At 38.3% G+C, this 21861-nt stretch overlaps 2 protein-coding genes and 1 long non-coding RNA gene across 8 annotated transcripts in view; 2 read left to right on the forward strand and 1 right to left on the reverse strand.

Annotated features, from left to right (window-relative positions):
* Nucleotides 1–14717, forward strand: part of SPIRE1 (spire type actin nucleation factor 1) — an 85354-nt gene extending 70637 nt beyond the window's left edge. For all 6 annotated transcript variants that reach the window (XM_081205591.1, XM_081205595.1, XM_081205593.1 and 3 more), the window contains 5 exons: nucleotides 5861–5998; nucleotides 7376–7446; nucleotides 8466–8493; nucleotides 9261–9397; nucleotides 10830–14717. In XM_081205591.1, the coding sequence (XP_081061717.1) occupies nucleotides 5861–5998; nucleotides 7376–7446; nucleotides 8466–8493; nucleotides 9261–9397; nucleotides 10830–11088 (633 nt within the window). In that variant the 3' untranslated portion in view covers nucleotides 11089–14717. The remainder of the gene's footprint in view (nucleotides 1–5860; nucleotides 5999–7375; nucleotides 7447–8465; nucleotides 8494–9260; nucleotides 9398–10829) is intronic.
* Nucleotides 1–21861, forward strand: part of CEP76 (centrosomal protein 76) — a 138401-nt gene that overhangs the window by 87115 nt on the left and 29425 nt on the right. The window lies entirely within an intron of this gene.
* On the reverse strand, nucleotides 15450–17850 carry LOC308593365. The gene is made up of 2 exons (XR_014010920.1): nucleotides 17541–17850; nucleotides 15450–16882 (listed from the first exon to the last, which is right to left on the reverse strand). It is a non-coding gene; the product is annotated as an uncharacterized lncRNA (long non-coding RNA).

Consider the following 21861-nt stretch of genomic DNA (forward strand, 5'->3'; position numbering starts at 1 on the left):
GAATTGTCATAATCTTAAATCAGTGGAATTTTAAATAATAAAAATAAAAAGCAGTGGAAAGCCAGTTCAGAAGAATTAAAAAATTATTTTAAAACCACTTATCTGAAACCACAGATGTCCAGTTTTGCCCAAATTCTGATATTTATACATTATTTCTATCTTTGTGTGTGCCAACTCAGCAAGCAAATATAATCACTAACCAGTGTTTATAAATCAAGTAGGTTTAAGAAGCATATTGAATTCTGAGGATTTGTGTAAGGACATCTGAGGGAAATTTTAATATATTTGTTACAATAACATTGAATTGCGGAATATATACAATGTAGGTTTTCTTTCTCTACCAGTCTATCAATATTTACTATATTTTACCTGATTAAAGTTACTCACCTTTTCAGATAAACATTAGTTTTTGATAAGTAGCAATATAAGAGCGCAAGATATATATGGGACACTTTCAGTCCAGTCAAATGAGCCATTTCCACCATGAAGGCAGTGCTATTAGCTTCAAGGCTCCATCCTACTAGTAAAACCCCAAAGCTAGTTAAATTGTTTATAAATTGTCTATAAAGAGAACTGCATCAGCAAGTACCTTGGCCTTCTGTCTCAGCCCAGTGGAAGCAAGACTAGCAGCAGCCTGTGGGCCCGCTCACATTAGTGGCTTGAAACACAGCAAGTTCATTTTTCTCTGCTGTGTTTCAAGTCTTATTTGCACAGAGTTTTCCACATTAGGGAGGGGCCAGGGATGACTTCAACCGATGCACATGGCATTTTTGGTCTCCTGCCCCTGCAACCCCCCTGGAACTCTTGTTCATGAAGCTGTCATCTGCACCTGAACAACCACTGTTAGGCTATGTTCACGTTCACGTCTACTCAGCATCCAGTTTTCTAATCAGATTGAAGCTGGTTTGAGGAGGGAAAAGCCTCACGAAACCTCAGCAATTCTTGTCAAGAAACCACAGGATTGGTAAGGATTGTGGCTAACAACATGTGAATGTGATTTCAAAAATTAGCAGTGTGGGCGCACTGGATGCAGAGTAAGGGGTAGTATGAACGCACCCCAAATTAGAATAAAGAGTGGAACTGAATGGATTTCCCTCACTTTGGATTCTGAGATACATCTAGCAACAGCTCCATGAAGCTGGGTTATGAGCCGCCACCCCTAAAAAAATCCCTGAACATAAAAGGTGCTTCCAGATGGGTGTTTATTAGGAGATTGCAAGTTTTTTCTGCAGTGATCACACAGTGTCATAAGCATCAAAACACCAGCCTTTGTTTTTTGCCATGTAATTAGACCCTTTCCACAGAAAATCCAATAAATTAATTTTTAAAAAACACCCATTGCCAGTGAAGCCATATGTGAAATCTGAATGACTCATTTACAACGCTAAGCCCAGTTGGAAGCACTCTTAAACTATTCCATACTCAAACTGTTTGTCATGTTCAATAAAAAATGGATTCAGTACATATTTAGAAACGAAAGTTAAACTCTCATAAAAACAACAGTATTATAGATGTTTAATTATTTGTGGGGAAGTTGCTAGGCACAAACCAGAGAAATTTCTCCTTAGGAAAAATGAAAAGGCATAACAATGCTCAGTGCGTCTCCCATGCATTTTAATGAGGATTGCGGAAAAGGCATCACAAGTATATTTTAGCAACTATTTCAAATACATGGTGATGAATCACAGTCACGTTTTACAGCCTGTTGGGTACAATTAACATAAGATGGAAATTAAATTGCTTGGATCTAAATAGATCTTTTGTCCATCATTCCCTGCCCCACCCCCATATCTGACCTCCCATGTCCTATCATGATTTTGAAGCTCCTTTCAGTTTCAAAAACAGTTTGCCATACAAAAAGGGAGGGCAACTGTTGGGGCGGGGACACAAGTCCAGTAGAGTTTTTGAGATCATGGGAGTAATTCCCTTGTTGTTTGGATCCTGGCCAATATTATTAGAGACACGCAGAGTGATACAGTCAAGACATACTGAGACTCACATGATGAAAAACCTCCTTCAAGCACTAAAGACTTTGTGGTCCTTTTCAGATAAACATCAGAATTTACATAACTGACCTTCTGGTTCCCAGGTTCTGGGAATGCAGTCAGACATGCTTGTCATTTTGAACTCATAATTGCTTGTGCTTCTGCTATATCAAGTTTATTCAATATTAACATGTGTTCAAATCCAGCAAATAGTGGATTTTCATTATTTTCATTTTTAAAATCTTAGAAATAAAAAGATATTAGACAATGTTGTACACTCATTTACATGTACTCATGATAGTGGAATGGATTTTGTATGGAACTGGAAACGCCAAATGCCTCTTTCAATAAACTTCAATTGGACTGCTCAATGACTTGCTTTCATTAAAAGGATATTAGCTGATATGTAATCTCATTGCAACATCTCAAAATATATTCCCATAAGAACTCAGTATCTCTATCATTTGTTTTAATGTTGCATTGCAGTTTGGTTGTCCTTGTTTTAACTTCTTGAAAATACAAAAAAAGCATTTAGACCAAAATTATTATTTTTTTGCTCATGTCTGTAGTTGTACATAGATTATTTTTTTAATGGAAAAATATTTTCTTTATCTTCTGTAGTGGAGAACAATAGAGCATATTAAAGAAAAAATCCTTAAGAGACATAGCATAGTTCACATTTTCACTTATTAGTTGTACAAATAAAGCTATTACAGAACTCCAGTGTAGCTGGTAGTAATGGGTCCTAAGTGCTATTTTAATTGGTTGCAGTCAGTAAAGATAGCTAAGGGAAGAATTTAAGCAAATACTATTAGAATTGAAATCTTTTAAAAGGCTATGCCATGTATTACAAAGCAGAAAAGGTTGAGGTTGTGGTCTATACTGGCTTTCTAGTGAGTGTGTCTTTCTAGTGAGTGTGTCTGTATGGTGCACACATTTCCAAACTTGAATTTTTGTCTTTCATTCTCTGAAATGGTATGTGTATCACTTTGGTGTAATCCTAAGTATACTTAAATGGAAGAAATTCTAGCACAATAAATAGTGTTGTGCTAATAGTAGTAAACTAGGAGACTTGGACAAAAGTCCACTTAACCCTGACACTCACTGGCTATCCTTGGACCGGGCACATGCTCTCAGCCTAAGCTGCCTTGTGATGATAAAGTGTGCGAGGGGATGGCAGAGATAAATATAATAATGATGATATAGTATAGAAATTCTCATTGAATATGGTGGACTAGCTTTCAAAAGCCATCCAGCTCAGAGTAATGGTTGAGTTCTGCATGTCCAATTAGATTTTGGCTTTGTGTTCCTCATCCCAATGCGGCATCATGGACTGCTCTTGAAACATTGGGGTATAGTCAGTATATTGATATGGTGTTAGTTAAAAGGAGGGAGATAGATATGCTCAGAAGAAATGTTCTTGGGGGTAGGGGACATAACTACTGCATGGAGGTCAACCACAGGTGGGAGGGGGTTTAGTACCACCACGCATGCATCCCTTTTGCATTAAAAACTGAACCACTTTCCTCTACTTGATATTTTATGAATTGTATACAGTTGTGCCTCTCTGCTGATGAAAGGTGGGGAGGTGGTTTTGGCAAATTCTCCCTTTCTCCTGCTGGTCCATACACTCATCTGCCAAAAGGTCTCCAAACCCTCTTGATCAGATTTGGAGGGGGCTGCAGATTGCCTACTGTTCAGCTAATGAAGCCTTTGCTGGATCAAAGTGCCTTCTGTCACTTCTGTCAGCAGGGAGACACAACTGGATACACTATAGATTTCAGTCCTGAAAGGTTCAGTCAAGGCAATTTACAACATTGATACCAGTTAGACAATGTTATGAAAGCCAAGAGTCTTAAAACAAGTTAACGGAACAAATCCACAGGCAGGAATGAATTAAAAACTAATCAAAAGTCTTCCAAAATAAAGTAAATCTTAACCACCCACCTAACAATCATCGCTGAATAGGCTAATCAAATCTTTTTGGGAAGAGGCAGTTGCACAATCCGGTACCCCAACTGAAAAGCCCTGTCACAATTGCAACAAAATGTGTCTCTCCTGGTGTTGGAACATGAAGCAAGGCCTTGGGTCAGCCTCCATCACTACTTATTTTGATAGATTCCCTGCCAATCAGATACAATGGCTTTGATCCAGAGTTCTGAAGAACAGAACTCCACTCACTTGAAGAAATGGAAATAAGTATTTTTTTGTTTATTCTCCCTTAGCCCTACATCCCTCCTGGGGGGTTGAAGGCCTCAAAGGCAGTGTGGTAAGGGATTGGAAGGGGAAACAGGCAAAAGCCACCTATTCTTGCTTGCTCTTTTTGGATTGCAATCCATTCTGTGAATAGGAGGAGTCTTTCTATTCACTGAAAGCAACTCAGGATCCAACCCAAGACCTTATAATAAAATATTAAAAACCATTAATAACTAATGCATTTAAAAACTATAAACAGAAACTCTTTAAAAACAGTATCCAAAATAAAACAGATCAATAAAAGGGTTTTTTTTTAATTTTAAAAGCTTAGGAAATAAAAGGTCTTTACCTAGCATTGGAAACACATTAGAAAGCATAATTGTTTTTTGAAATGTGTTGGTTATGAAACACATTTGGCTTTGCTTTGAAGCAAAGTATCCTTCAAAGCAAGCTGTATTAAATTTTGGCTTTTCAAAAAAAATGGCATCTTCAACAATACCAAGAAAGTAATGATTACAAAGGCAAATTTCACTCAGTTTATAGACCTTTGTGGGCACCTTAAGCAAGATGAAGTTTCTGTGTGTATTCCATTTCTAGATTGGTAAGACTGCAGTTTTTAAACTATATATGGTGGCTCCTAAATGCACATTTTTATCTGGTATACATCATAATTGATTTTTTCTTCCTAAAAGACAGAAAATCTTTAGACTGTAAAATTAAATAACTTGCAGCGGATCTTAATTGCATATTTGGTTTGAAAATTGGATTTCCAAATGTGCAGTATTATGCTTCTATGCTTATGGAAATTTCCTGCCATTGTTTCTGACAGCTGATAATGTTGGACTTGGATCTAGGCTAAAGTCCTAGCTCCACACCATAGATGACTGGTTGCCCTTGTACAAACCAGTAGGGTCAACATGCCATGTTGCAAGACTTACCGGTACTGTGCCCTGTTAGAAAGCACAACATAGTGGGATGTGCAAATAATTTCTGTCTTTTAGCTAGATTTATTTAATCAATTACAAATAATTGGGAATTGGTGTTTTATCCTGTGGTACCATCAGTGCTGAATGTGTATTCAGCTTAGCATCAATTTGCTAGGGAGTTTTAGTGTCAGAAAGCAATACTATATTTGTGTCACAAATATCACTGTATGTAACTGAAGTTTAAACTGATTGTGTAACATTATACGGGAACAATATAGCCTGTGTGTAATGTTAACTGTACTGGATATTTAGAATACTATGTTACCTACATATGATACCACAGAATAAAGTTTTCTTCGGGATTGGGCTACTAACCATTTCATGGTCTGTTCTAGGCATCACAGAGTGTCAGACATTTCAGTGAAAATAAGTGTCTGTGTTTTCAGTGGCAGGCAACATTATTTTGCATTTTTCTGCATCAGAACACACATCTATAATGTGAGGTTCATAATTCAGTGATTGGCTTAATAAATGACAATATGCTTTTAGTGAGCATTAGACCCCTTTGGTTGCAAATTCTAAACTCTTAGCCTTCTGGAAACACGTGATGCCTCTGGACCAGATATACACTTCTGGTTTGGGTGATGAAATCTTTTCTCTCCTCAACTTACTAACCAGGTGACTGGCTCTCTAGGCTGGTGGCTATGAAATTCTGTAAGATACATATTTAAAATAGAACCTTTTGGCTTTCAGGAGGAGTTTTGTTACCCAGTGGAATGCCTGGCTCTTACAGTGGAAGAAGTAATGCACATCCGTCAAGTGTTAGTGAAGGCCGAGCTAGAGAAGTACCAGCAGTATAAAGATGTCTATACTGCCCTCAAGAAAGGAAAGGTAAGGATGCTTATGCTGATTTTCCCAGAGAACCAGGAGTGAATGATGAAGAAGAAATTCACCTAAATGTTATTAGAGCTCCTGAAATTAACAAATTAAGGCCTGCATCCAATGTCATGTTAAGTAATCTTCCCCCACCCTCAGCTCAAGGATTTATTATTTTGCAATAGGATTTTCTCACCTTCTTTTTCCCTTGCACATCCCCTAAATCTGTTATGGGTTTCCCCCCAACCCTCCAAAGCAGATTTGGGAAGGAAGGAAAGTCCCATTACATAAGTGTATGTTTTTGAGCTGACAGTACAGTTAGGTAAAGGTAAAGGTACCCCTGCCCGTACGGGCCAGTCGTGTCCGATTCTGGGGTTGTGCGCCCATCTCACTTAAGAGGCCGGGGGCCAGCGCTGTCCGAAGACACTTCCAGGTCACGTGGCCAGCGTGACAAGCTGCATCTGGCGAGCCAGCGCAGCACACCGAAACGCCGTTTACCTTCCCGCTAGTAAGCAGTCCCTATTTATCTACTTGCACCCGGGGGTGCTTTCGAACTGCTAGGTTGGCAGGCGCTGGGACCGAACGACGGGAGCGCACCCCGCCGTGGGGATTCGAACCGCCGACCTGACGATTGGCAAGTCCTAGGCACTGAGGTTTTACCCACAGCGCCACCCGCGTTCCGTAACAGTACAGTTACTTAGTGCTATATTGGATCAAGTCAAGAATAGCACCATAAAACCATACATTTCTTTGAGTTGTTGAGTTGCATGTAATTCTAGTCATTTGAGAATGGTGGAAATGCTTCAGTCAGTTCTTACTGAACTCTTTGGAACTTCTTTCTGAGTAAGAATGCTTTTAGGATTGTGTTGTCAGATTTCTAATTGAGTGCTTTCTTCTAGATTAAGTAAAGGACTATGAAAACATTTCACAAATTTAATTGCACTGATTTAATCTATAAGGCGGCTGGTTAACTTTACACTTTGGATGTATTGGGTTGCAAACTACTTGTTCTCCTTGCCTGACCCCCAAATCTGTTCCAGAATCTTTCCCAACCCTTTAAACTTTAAAGCACATTTTGAGGTTGAACAGCTGGTTGCAAGGGAGATAAAAAGTGGGGGGAGTTGCGCTGCTCTTCATAAACTCCCTAAGTCCTGTGCAAGGGCTTCTGCTTGTGCAGCTGGGTTTCCCCCACTGCATGCTCCCTGAAATTGACTCTGTATGGTCAGAGATTGTTCCATTTGCCAAGCTGATATACTTGTGCAGACAGAACATTCGTAATAGTGTGACATCAATTTCTACCCCTTTTCTTTACTGATAAATTTTTTTAGATGTTAGTAAATTGATTTTCTAGAAAGACCTGCTAATGCTATGGGCTCTTCTCAATTTTTATAGCTCTGTTTTTGTTGCCGAACAAGGAGATTTTCTTTCTTCACCTGGTCCTATACCTGTCAGTTTTGTAAAAGGTAAGCCTTTGGTTTTCATAGTAACCAATAACTAGTGAAGGCACCAGAGCAGAATTCTGTTTGTTTTATTTTTAACTTTTTGTGTTACATTTAGTATGCAGTTGAAGGGGAAAAGGTGGTATTTGTAGTGTATTTAGGAGTAAAGGAGAATTTGAACAGGGAGTTTTTGTGTTTTCCTAGATAATGATTAGGGATGATTAGCAAATGCTCATTATGGGATAGGACATAAGACAGAATAAAAGCACTTTCAGATTTAGTGTTAATATTTGAAGTTGGTAGAATGACATAAAAAGAACAAGTTGCCAAAGAAAGGAGTAGATGCTACAACAACATATCTCAAATGCCATGGTCGTGCAAGTTTCTCAGAATCAATATCTTAAGAGCAGGAAATGGATGAATGATATTTAGTCCCCTTGGTCTGCACATACATGCTCACTAATACAAACTGCTTGCATGAAATTATAAGAAAACATTGCCACTCAAGATTAATGTTCCTGCAAGTTTCCTGTAAGAGCCATTTAAAATTTGCCATCTAATCTTCTAGGATGTGATTAAATAAAAAGAAGAGTGCTGATGTCGAGTCTGAATGGGACTCTTGGGTTTTTCACACATTCCATTCCTAATTTCCTGATAATGGTTAAGATCTATAGGACTGCCTATGGAAACATGCCAATCTTGGCTTGTGAGGTCCCTAAACTTCTCATCTAAGCTACAGTATGCCCTAACATTAGGCAACACTTTTGTAGCTCAGGACTGCAGTTGAAACATGAAGATGGGCAAGACCCAGGACACGTGCTCAAGATTCTTTGGATGACAATCCTTTGTTTTTATTTTTTGCCACCTCCTGAGTTCTAGTATTTAAGCTAAAGCCAGTGAAATTCAAAAATAGTTCGTACCTCGTAAAACATTTTTACTAGGAAAGAACAATACAACTTTTGAAGAGACGTGTCCAATGCTGTCCTGCAAAAGTATTGCTACATTTAGCTGAGTAAGTCACATATTTTCTTTTTCTTTTATAGGCCTGTATGCTCACAGTGTTGCAAGAAGGTAGGTTCAGAAATCTATAAATCCTTCATCTTCTTAAAATCTATGGTGTGATTCATCAGGAACAGCTGCTTTACGATCTTCATAGTACAACAAAGTACAAACAGGAAAAAAATTCAGCAGAAACTGCCCCCCTCAAAAAAAAATCAGTTTACAGCATCCCCTGCTTTGAATGTACTTGCCATATATACACAGTAGTGTTCATGCACTCATATTTCTTTTCTTACAACATTTGCAATATATGAGGTCCAGCGCCGAGGGCCTTCTGGCGGTTCCCTCATTGCGAGGAGCAAAGCTACAGGGAACCAGGCAGAGGGCCTTCTCGGTAGTGGCGCCCGCCCTGTGGAACGCCCTCCCATCAGATGTCAAAGCGATAAATAACTACCTGACATTTAGAAGACATCTTAAGGCAGCCCTGTTCAGGGAAGTTTTTAATCTGTGATATTTTACTGTATTTTTGGTTTCTATGGAACCCGCCCAGAGTGGCTGGGGAAACCCAGCCAGATGGGCGGGGTACAAATAATAAATTATTATTATTATTATTATTATTATTATTATTATTATTATTATTATTATGTATTTGCAACATTTTTAAAAACGGGACTCCTGTAGAAGTCTGCAGGGAATGTATTGCTTTGGTATCTCTATGGTTCACAAATTCTGGGTCATTGCCACTGGGAATATGCTTGTGAAAGCTGTACAAGCCCACATAATGGCACTGTCTCTAGGTGGCTCAGTCTATAATTGTTATTCTCTTTCCTTTGTAACAGATGCGCCTGCCATCAAAGCCATATTCTACACTTCCCATCTTTTCTCTGGGACCTTCGGCTTTACAGAAAGGAGAGAGTTTTATGAGGCCAGATAAACCTTCCACTAGCCATCACCGGTCCCTTAGGGGCATGCCAAGGTAAGTAATACTTCTGATTAAGATTAGACTGCTTATCTACTACCAGCTACTTTCATGGACTATATTCCATAGTTCATTTTATTTGTGGGCAGTGAATTCTTACATATATTTATTTCTAAGATGCTAACTATTATTTTCTTTTTTTAAAAAAATACACAATTAAATGGAGAGAACTGTCAAAATTTAAATAAAACATTGCAGAACTACAATTAGGTGACATTTTCAAAATTAAACACAAAATTTATTCTATTTCAAAAGGAAAGTTAAAAGTAGAAAATAGGCAAGAATCTGTATAAAATGGATTAAATAGTAATTTACCATCCTTGCCAAACCTGACTTCAAATCAGTATAAAACAACAATATATTTTGTTCAACCATAGAGCTTTGTTTGAGTCCATAAATGGCTGCCAATTTGTGGCAAATTTATCTTTGGCTTTTCTATTTAAATCTGACATAATGCATTAACCTGGCTATTCATTAACAGTTGATGTGGTTGCTAATCACCATTTTTGCAAACAGTTTTTGCTTCCAACAGCATATAAGATGCCACTTTCTTATGTTCTTGTCATACTAAACCACTTGTATATTTTAACAGAAAAAGCAAAAAAAAAATAACACTGAGACCAATGGTATATTTAGTTTCCTTTTTTTTTCTTTTTCATTTTGGTCAGTGAACATTCCCACCACATGTGGAAGAAGTCACCTCTCTGATTCTCGCACTTCCAGCAAATAGATGTATACTGCCACAAATGTACTATTACATTTTTAGAAGTGTACTATAGGTAGTTGTGAAAGCTTTAGACACTATCCTTCAACAAGTTCCCAGGCAGTGATCAAAAGGTGTTCAATCTATAAAAGCATTTCAACCTCCATTTTCTTGTGGGAGCCCTTCAGACTCCCTGAAAAGCCACCCCCAAAGGTTGCAATCGGACATAATCTTTAGTTTTTAAGGTTTTGCTGCAAGAAAAGAACTTGCTTAGCTTTTTAAAATTAAAATTAAAATTTGAATTTGCAATTGTCTTTTTTGGTACTCGCTAGTCATAAAATTAGTTTCATTCTTTGTTAGAGAAACATAACTAGTTTTTCAACTTAAGGTTGCCATTCAAGTTATAGAAACAATGTGCAAAATCATTTATGAATCTAATTTGCAAAGGTTTATTTTTCTCTTGCTTGTATATAACCATTTTCTAAGATCATAAATGCCTTCATAAATGTTAGCCAAATAGCGCAATTTTGCTATGATTAATCTGTGTTTTGCATTAATCATAACTGGGCACAAGAAACACCTCTCTCCCCTGACACAATATGTTAGGAAGTAAAAAGACCTGTGAGAGACAGTTTTGTTATTTTAGAGTGCACAGAGTTCACCTCTCTAGTACAATTGGAAAGCTAAATAACCCTAATAAGAATCGAATTGTTGCTTTGTTTTCAGGTTATCCTCAAAGTCCAAGTCTGTAGATAAATCAGATGAAGAAGCACTGTTTCCAAAAGAGCTAATGGAGGACTGGAGCACCATGGAAGTGTGTGTGGACTGCAAAAAGTTCATTTCGGAAATCATCAATTCAAGCCGCCGCAGCCTCTCCCTGGCTAACAAGCGAGCCCGATTAAAAAGGAAAACCCAGTCATTCTACATGTCCTCCCCAGGCACCTCGGAGTATTGCCCTTCTGAGAGGACTATCAATGAGATCTGAGCTGTGTGCCTTTCTCTTCGCTTTGTATTCATGAAGTCTTGAGAGAACTCGGTGAAACCAGAATGTCTTTTTTCCGTTGTTCCACCCGACAGCTTACATTTGCATTAGATCACTGGTTTTGCCACTCCATAATTTATACACAGAGAGAAAGTAAGAAATTGGGCTATGCAGCAGGTCAGTAGATAAAACTGTTTGCACAGGAAGAAAATGTCCGTTTGAAATTGTTGCCTTTTTGTATGTGGCACAGTGTACAAAGAGCGCCTTTACTTGCATTCTTTTTTCCAGTGTTCATTCCTTCGATAATTTTCAAGAAAAGAGTCAAAATATAGTTACAGAACTACACAATGGTGTTAGCACAGTTGTAATTATCGAACTATGCTAGCATTTACTACCAACTAACATTTACATTTCAGTCTTTGTGGCACACAAGCCCATGCTTGTACAGAAAATTGACGGGGGCCGTGGCTCTTAATGCCTTATGGTATAGCACAAAGCTTTAAAGGATGTGCTCAGCATGGTCGATCAATCCAAACTAGATAGTTTATACTGTCTGGGTTCTAGAATAAAATATTGAATAAGCTAAGAAGCCTGGATTGGGTAACTATTTCCTGCAGCTGCTACTTGTTCCAGTATAATGATAAGTGTATTATGTCTAAAGTAATAGCAGTTTCTTCCCTATCTTGAATGTATTCTGAATGTTAGTTGCAGTAGTTGTTAGTTGTAGCTTTTAGACATAAGCAAAATACTCTCTATGGAGGGGATGCAAGATAAGTGCAACTTTTTAATATTAAGGAGTTTTTTGTAAAATTAAGAACATTCTCTGGGTGACAATCCTGAGAAAATAGATCATATGTATATTTGTATTATAGTAGAACACCTAAGTACTGCTATAATTAAGGGTCTGGATGCATATCCATTATAAGCCCCATTTTTACAGGGGTTTGTATCTTGGCTGTAAAGAAATTTTATACCCTGCAAAAATTTGAGGCAGGAGTGTCTCAGATTGAGAGGTAGGTTTTTTTTAAGGTTTGGAGAAACACTGTCTAGCTGTTTTGAAGTTCCAGGAATATTACCAAACATCACATTTTTGCACTCTTTTATATTCCGATTTTTAAATGTAAACAAACTGGGGCTTAGTGTAGAGTATGCAGCTAGGTTGTTTTTATATTTATAACAGCACAGTTATAAATATTTGCAAATCATCCAGTGGACAGGAACAATAATCATTTCACGTTTTTAATGGCTAGGTCCATATTTAATATCAGCATTCGGTATATGATAGGAAGGATTCAAATATTTGAATTTTCATTTTCACATTTTAGGTTGATGAGAGACATCTCAGTTCACTTTCAAAATAAGCAGAATCTGCTTAAATGCAATCTCTATCCAGACATTTGTTTAATGAAAATATGCTGAGAAATGAATCTTATCTCCCAAGAAAACCAAAACATTAGAGGCCAAGAAATAGAGCTACTATGTAAAGACTAAAAGTCTGATATTGCTGCTCTAATATCTGAAATTTAACTAACTGCACAAGCACAAATGTTTGGAGTCTTAGGATGCAATGGGGTCTCTGGTCCAATTATTCTTAAGCAACTCAACCAAGACAGTGGGACTACTCTATTTTCATTGGATAAACAAATGTAGGCCGTATCTACACTACAAACAAAACTGGCACTGTTGGCACAATTGAGGAATTCTCACTGGCAAAATAAAACACTCCTACAAGGAAAGCCACAAGAGTTCCACCAATGGACATAACCCATGGTCAATAACAGCAGAAGTTAAATTTCACTTTGTTAATTGACATGATAAAATAGCATTGTGATGACATCAGACCGAGAAGTATTGTTCTTTTTCCCATTAATCAGCTTGGAAAAAATGGACTGAAAGCACCTATTCCTTTTATATTTTGCTACATTTTATTAATAAATGCCACAAATTGTGTGGAAGCAAAGGGGTCACCTCACAGCTCACAAAGGCATCAGCAATGGCTCCCAGTAAGGTGAGGCATCAGCTAGGAGATTCTCACCTTTCCAGGTTTTCTGTGTCATCTCTTCTCCTCCCATACAGCTAATCTGCTCTATTTCCCCAATCTGGGGTCTTTATCAAGAACCAGTTGTCTAGCTACTTTTTCCTAGAGAAATAAGGTGTATTCTGATATGTGCCTGAACACAAAAATACATCTATGGATGGAAAGCCTGCTCCCAGCAACCCCATCTATATCAGCTCACACGCTCAGTCTCCAGCCTTCCCCAGGTTGAGCAGGGTACCCAATCATGCATGATGCTCTACTCACGTTTAAGGGAATGCAAGTACTATGCCCTTATAGACCTATCCTGCTCAACGTGGGGAAGTTTTGGAACAAATGTGTGGGGCAGGGCTTGCATGTGCTATCTCCTGCCTACAGATACAGAGTTCACGTGTTCAGACAAATGCCTGAATTCTCTTTGTGAAATGTGTCTGGGACTCATGTCGTCGCCTCGTTCTATTAAATATTCTTTAGATTTTCTAGGCTTTTTATTAGTATTGCACACATGAACCTTGGTGCTCCTATGGGTCCAGTCAAATTACAAGGAGTGAAGTGGGGATCTTTCTGGTAGAGGGCCCCTCAAATTCTAAGGTGAGGGGTTTGAGGTTGAAGTGCTGACAGTGTGAGTCACTTTGAATGCCAGCGATATAAGCGGAGGCTGCTTACTTGTCTCAATAATTTTATCCCTGCACACAGACAACACAATTCCTTCTTTCTTTCCCTTTGACAATGCACTTACAGCCACATGCAGCATTCAATCTTAATAGAAACTGCCACTAGCAAGCTCGGTATTTTTCAGTCACCACTTTCCAAGTGCCCTTTGCCTTTTTCATTTCCTCTTTGACTCTTTCTGTCAGGATGAAGGAAATATGCCGGCCTTTAATTTGGGGGAGGAAGTTCCACAAAGTTGTTGTTTGAAGCCTGAGGGGAAATTTGGTTCCTTGAGTGTTGTGTTATGTGACATAACATTCTTGTCACCTTGCCATTAATATTCCAACTGTGGTCCAAGTAATAAGGATATTCACTCTGTTTCTCCATATCACAGAAAGCTGCCTGTAACGTGAAGCTTTTTGGTGCCCTACTCTGTTTCAACATAGTCGTATCAACTTGTAAATATGTGTAAAATATATTAACTTTGGAGAACCACCACTCTTTGTAGTGAGAATCAACCTCATGAAGAGTGAAGAGAAAATTTAAAATATGCTAAATGAGCCAACTTCTGTTATCAGAAATCATACCAATGTTTAAATGAGTTTTAAAGAGGAGAAAGGCTATCTAGAACAGCAAACTTGGCACCATAAGAACTTTAAAGCATTTATTTTTCTAATTACTAATAAATCTAGGAAGTACCCCAAGTGTATTGTAGAAAACCTGCATCCAGTAAAATGATTGTGTGTTTTGTACATGAAAATATTTTGTGGGAAATTCCAAGCTAGCTCTGCTCTGCAGAAGGTGGCAACAAAGCCTTTGCAATGCCTTGGTGTGCAGACAGAACTTTTATGCATCCCTGGTGACAATGTTACTCTATTATTATTTTGGTTGAAATCCTTTATTTAAATATGAAATATGAGGAAAATAAAAACACCTTTCTGTCATAGCTTTTGTCTGTGTTAAAAATTTGTTATAACTCTGTACAATATTTGAAATGAATATTTTAGTACTTGCTTGGGCTGCATGAAAGGAAGAAAATCTGTCAGATGTATCTGAAGAACAGCAATAAAGCAATTTTGATGGGCTATTTTTTTTAAGCATTTAATTGGCACAAGATTCACAAACCGAAGTTTAAAAAACTTTCCCAAAAACATTTCTGTACCTCAAACTGCATTTCTAATTACATGTCATTTGTGCTGAATCCTTAGTCTCTGCAACGACTACATTTACATTAATTGTGTAAATTCTGTCAGAAAATAAATTAATTTGGCCTTTCTACCAAAGGAAGCATATTCAATAACACATTAATTCAAACTTATCACCCCTCTTCCCCAACCCCTTTTGTTCTGCCTATCCCTATTAATAAAAAGTTCTGTGATTACTGCACGTGAAGCGAGTCAAACGAGGTTCCCTTTTAATAACGCATGGTTTCTCATTTTCATTTGTGAAATGCTGACACACCAAGCAGGTATTAGGCAAGCGATGGCATCACATGTGGGTACTTGTTAGCACAATTTTGGAATTCTAACAGCACAAGTATTTTAATTGTAGACCATCTTTCCCTCCCTCACCTCCGCAATTTCCACAACTCTTTCTCTGCCTTGAAGAGAAAGAACAAGTGCTCTCCCCCCTCCCCTCGCCAGTTAAAAGATTGCAGTTGCACTGGAAACCAAATACAAGATTTTCAGGCAACTTATTGACTGTGTTCGTGGCTGCGGATAAGCAGAAGCTACTGTGGCTTATAGGCTAAGAAATTTTAAATACTCTAGATGCAAACTACACAGCACAATCTGCATATTCACATGGTGCATCCTACTGTGTTTATTCTCTGATGCTTACGATTGCACTCTTAATCTCTTGTTTATGAGATAATTAAGAATACTGTTGCATATTATTTATGCATTCAGGATTACTTCCGAAAAATAACTTTAGTTCAGGTTCAAATACTTGGTGGTTGGTTTTTTGTTTTGTTTTTTGTTTTAGTAATTTGAAGGTTCCATGATGTTAGCAAATCCAAACGACATTCTGTCATTTGCAATATATATGTAACTCTACTCCAAATTACCTGGTATTTGTATTGCGTATTTTTGGAAGAAATTTTTATCTGTGACACCAATTTGACTCCTGAAGGATTGAATTTGCATATTGTTTCGTACATGGTGGATGTTTTCCCCCAAGATGGCACTGACCACACTTGGATCCAAGGGACCATGCAACTAGTTTTACATGGCTGGTATTTATTTATTTATTTGGTGGGGGGGTTGGTCACATGATTTATAGTACCCATTTAAAAAATCTTGGCTTAAGCTAACACGAAGTGATATTCTGGAATGAGCATGATGTAATGCCATGCTAAGGAAAATTCTAAGCCGGGGGGAAATACCCATTATAATGTGTTACAACTTGCATGCAAATCTAGCCATCATTTGGGCAGGAGGTGAGGTCTCCACACCACTGATTCTAAAAGCACCAGCTTAAGTACTTTTCAATTTTTAGAATACAATTGATCAGTAGGTCTTACAAAATTGGATATAAAATACATCATTGCAGACAAAATAGCTTGTAATTAATATTGCCACAATCTGATGGGTGCCAAAGGGGAACATACCCGGCAATTTAGTTTACTGTTTTTATATTACATCTTTCTGAATTATAATATGGAGAACCCATTTATCTTTTTGCTATTAAAAAGACATAATAAATAAATAAATCTTGTTTAAAAGCTACTAATAGTGTAATGACTCTACAAGCACCCTTGTGGAATTCCAGCTAGATTTGCACTTACAAAGACTTAAAATGCTAAATGTTTTGTGGTAGAAAGGCTCTGTAGCAGTAAGTTGCTATGGTTGACAGAATTTAGTATTGCAGTATTCTTGTGCTATGACTTTTCCCCTATTGGTTGGATTTCTGTTTCTAAACCCGTATCAGAGATCATCATTCTAAACCAAGAGACACGGAATTAATGGAAAACGGGCATGTAGAGATCTGCATTTGCTAACGAAGTGTGTTCATAGAAGGGTACATATTAAAGTTATGTGAAGTATCTCTGCTAAAGTAATATCAAATGTCTTGACAGGCTTTATTAGACAGCACTATCCATCAACGGAGCACCTACAGAACAAAGTTTATACAATAAGGTTGGTGGTGGCTGCTATAATCGGTACTTTTAAATTTATTTAAAACTGCTGGTTTAAAAATCTAAGCAGCAGACAAAAAGAAACCACAGACAACAAAAAAGTAAGTAATATAGAGAGATAAACATAAAAACATACTACCTCAACAATTAGTGGTTGGTTGGTTGTTGTTTTTTACCGATCCTGCACTGCAAGTGTGAAAACAAGTAGTTAAACCTAGGTCTCCTCCCTTGTTAAGGACCAATTGCCCCAGGGAAGGAAGTGGAATGCTGCTTTCAATTCCCACGCCTGTCTTCAGCTATATTGCCAAATCCTAGTTAGCTGGCTTTAGAAAGCAAGCAGAGAGCTCTGCACCTGTGAGTTTATGGCAAGAAGCAGGGGTGGCAAAAGAAGGACTACTATACGGCCTCTAAATCAACAAGCAACACGGGTTCATTTCTGTGGTGTGTATGTGGGTAAATTAATTTACAAACATCATGTGAATTGATATTATTATTAATGAATTAAATTTGTTAGTCTCTTTACCTTGCCCAAAGCAACTTACAAGCTACCCACCAACAATAGAGAGATGCATGTTCAAATTCCTTCTCCATCATGTGTGGCCCTGGGTACACCACTCTTTTAAAAAGTCTTACCTGCTTATAGGGCTGTCATCAGGATAAATTTAAGCCACCAGCTCTGCCAGCTTGAACTCCTTGAGAGAAGAGTGGGAGTAAAGATAGTGAAAGGTAAAACTAAGCTGAAATATATTTGGCAGGAGAAATAACTCGCAGATTCGTCTCTAAAAAACGTGCTCAGTCTTATTGCTTTGTTAAATAACTCAATTCTATCAGCATACTAGCATCCCATTTTATAACTTTCTTTAGGCATGAGTTTCAAATCTCAGCTGTGCAACCTTATATATTAGAAAGCAAAATTCTCAGTCAAATTTGCATCCATCAAAATCCTCTTGATTAAGTAAGAGCTGTTCGACAGTGGAATTTGCTGCCAAGGAGTGTGGTGGAGTCTCCTCCTTTGGAGGTCTTTAAGCAGAGGCTTGACAACCATATGTCAGGAGTGCTCTGATGGTGTTTCCTGCTTGGCAGGGGGTTGGACTCAATGGCCCTTGTGGTCTCTTCCAACTCTATGATTCTATGATTCTTAATTATGTATAGTTGCAGGGTTGAGGAACAGCATACCTTTAAGAAAAACAACTGGAAGCACAAGATCTAGTTCTTCAACTCCTCCTATGTGACGTCACTGTGCATGTTTCTGTATGGCTTCTGATGCACCAGGGTAGCCATTTGTAAACGAAAAGGGCAATAGAATTCTTCTGCTTGTTCTCCTGTTATGTAATACTGATATGCAGTTTATGCATTACAAATTAAAACAAAAACCTATTCTAAAAGTTGTACCGATGTCTTCATTGCTCCATCAGATCAATACGTTGTCTAATATTGCAGAGAGCAAGTTGTGTGTACCACGGCATACTTTCCGCTACAGGTAGGTAGCCGTGCTGGTCTGCCGTAGTCGAAACAAAATAAAAAAATTCCTTCCAGTAGCACCTTAGAGACCAACTAAGTTTGTTCTTGGTATGAGCTTTTGTGTGCATGCACACTTCTTCAGAGGACTTTTCCGCTATTTATGTAAACACATGAGAATGGGACTTCCCCCAAAGGTTAGAATTAAGTTTCATTGATTGTTTTCACAAGATTTAAAATCACCACCTTGATGGCTGCACAATTAAGATGGGTCCCTCATCTTATTTTGCTAAATCGTACTTCCAGTTAGTCCATGTCTCCATGCACTAATAACACTTTAAGGAAGCTAATGTACAAGCTCCGCTTTCTCAATAGATACATAGTACAATCCTTTGCATGTTTATGCAAAATAATACCTCTTGTATTTAGTAGGGTTTACTCATAGGTAAGTGGCTTCCAACTTCTGGGAGAAAAGGAAGTGAAGACTGAGGTTTTGTTTTTTAAAAGTACATCTTAGCAGTACCAATATAACAAAGTAAGTTAAATTTTCTGTGTGCCCTAGCTGGGGTAATAACATAAAAGCATTGTATTAATAGTTCAACCACAATTAATGAGTGCCAAGGTATTCTCCCAAAACCTCTTAATTGCAATGATGGGCTGGTTAATTCCAGGGCGGCACCTACCAGCCTCCCTTGTGCTATTTTTAGTGTTTGTGACTCAGTTGTGTACTGCATGATCATCCCATTTGGCAATTAACACAAAAGCAGTCTTTTGTTTTACTATATATATAAAAAGAAAAGACAGTTTGCTATTTTTAAGTAGGTCATGTTATTTATAGCCCCAGATGTCCATAGCATTTAACATTTCAGATAGAGAGATTCTCTGCTCAGAAGAGCTTACAGTCTAAACGCAGGTGGGAAAAGGCAAGAGATACAGGAAGAGAAACACTTCTGCATGCAATTATTCTTCAAGTCGCAGCTGATTAAGCATTCGCTCCCCTCCCCACAATCACACCTTCACATTAATGGCACCTGCATGAAAGCAGTGTTAATCAAGGTTGTTTACATAATGAAAAGCAGTGGTTTTTGAACAATCAAGGTAGTTTGGATTAAACAAAGAATTGTGACCAAATGCCAAGAAAGACAGCACTACTATACCGTTTCAACAATTGCAGTTTTCTCATGTGCAACTCCTCGTCTGTGCTTGACCTGCTTCAGCTCCCTGTGCTATGTAACTCTTAGAAGTACAGAAGCTTTGCCTTTATTTCCACATAGGAACAACAAGTGCAGCAGGAGACAGTGTACTGTCTAACACCCAGTTCTCCAAACGAGTATCAGTATTTGTTAGTGAATCTGGCCAACAGAACTTTAGGTATCAGTTAAGGTTACTGCTATCTGTTGAAAACTACTGTCTTTCCTTTAAATAACCATGAGACAGGAAGAGATTTAGTAGCTAGAGACTCTCCTTACCCTGGGATGACACATGGCATGCATGGCAATTTTCTCATTGAATGTAACAGTTGTGAGACAGAGCCTGGAAACAAGTTTTAAAATGCACTCTTCAGAGTCCTATTCAGAAAGGTGCTGTCACTGGAAGAATAACTTCTTCCTAAAGTAAAGCAAATCCTGACCATGCATGGTGGAGGAAAAGGCTGAATGGGCAAAGTCCTAAATTGTTGCCCCACCATCCCTTTGTGTACTGTCCCACCCAGCCAATACTTGTGTGGGAAGCGGTGCAGATTCTCTCAGCTCATGTATTTTTGATTTTATAAAGCTTCAAGGGTGGGTTATTTGGAATGTTCAGGGGCAGAAGATGGTACAGAACAAAAGAAGAACCCCCTACAGTTTTGGTAAGTTTCAGGAAGGTAGATAAGCTACTAGATATAAAAAGATTTGATTTCCAGTCACCTAGAACAGAGAATGCCAGAGCCTTCAAGGACAATGGAAAAGCATGGAGTGCTTTTACTGAAGATGTGAAGGGGCAAGAAGCAAGGGTAGTGGCAGCCATGATCGAAAGAGCACATGCTCTATTTTCACATGCTAAGGAGTGAAAATGCAACATATTTTACTTTTCCATGATTTTATTATTAAATTCTATCCTGCTCTTCCTCCCAAAGGAGCCCATATTCCTGTGCCATGTTAAATGTCTAATAAATATGTGCTAGCCAGGAAAATGTAAGACTGTGGTCATTATTTGGTAAATAAACAATATAAAACCAATAGTACCAAGCTTGCCTGCCCGGAGGTTTGTGAGCTCTAAGATCCACTAGGGAACTAAGAGAACAGCCTTAAGAGACAACATCGCACCAAGCAAGACACCAAGTGACAGTCTGTGGAGCTGCAGTCATATGAGAGCTCCATCAGCCAAGATCCGTGGAAGGAACAAAAAAGAGCAAAGGTAAGAAAGAGGGTGGCTAATTGTCTTTAGGAGACAGGAGTAGGACTATTAAAGGAAACTCAACCACGATTGTATAGAAGACAGAAGGAAGAAGTGCACATGAATAAGCACGGACAAGTTTACCTTCACACAAAATAAAGGAAGTGGGGTGAAGGATTCCATATGAAAGCTGGTGACTTTGGTTCACTGGTCCACTTCTTGCAATGAAGCCACACATATGGGCTAGAATGCTGAACTTCTCTGCCCCAGCCATACCACCTCTTCCATGACGGGCCTGATACCCTTCACAGAAGGCAGGCTCTTTGTAATCCAACTATTCTTTGTACAAAGTATATTGAAATGGAAGAAAAATGTTTTGGTCATATTAAAAAAAGCTCTTTTTCTGCCAGGGCTTAAAAATTGTTAATGCCGTGGGTTATTCAGGCTGGTGGGGGCGGCAGGCAGGGAGCAAAAAAGGCTCCAGTAACAATTCATCCCTATTCCACTTAGATGTGCATGGAGCTTAGCTACATCCTAAGTTTTCTTGGCATGTTGTTATGCTTCCATGTAAGAGTTAGGATGTAGCTTAGGATGTAGTATGCTGAATTTTGGCATCTTTCTTATTCCACACCGTGCCCAGTCCCCAAGATTAAACAAGTAAGATTTCAGCCTTCAGTTTTTTCTTTCAGCTTTTTGCAAAATATTCAGAAGAGATAAACTGCAAGCAAAGTTTGAAGAGAGAATTGAATTGATGATTGGCTTTCATCAATGAATGAACTGTTAACCAAACTTTGAATCACACAAATGTAACACTATGAACTACTTTTGAAGTTACATGGACCTGCAGGCTTCCAAAATAATTCCACTGAAAAGCCTGCTATTTATTCTTCTTTTTCTCTAATCTTCTGTGTGGAACATCTAGGGCTACTGCCATCATAACCTAGTTTTAAGCAAGTGCTCTGTCCTTACTGGCTTCAATAGAACTACTTCTAGATGTTGTACAGAAGAAAATTCCATTGAAATCAGAGGTCAGAAATGGAGTTTAAACCTGCTCAATGATGAAAGCTGTTGGCTCGGCGGGAGAGGTGGTTGTGCTTCACAAAATCACATTCCCCCTACC

Source organism: Podarcis bocagei (genome assembly GCF_964188305.1).
Source record: "Podarcis bocagei genome assembly, chromosome: 8".
In the NCBI taxonomy this organism is placed as follows: Eukaryota; Metazoa; Chordata; class Lepidosauria; order Squamata; family Lacertidae; genus Podarcis; species Podarcis bocagei.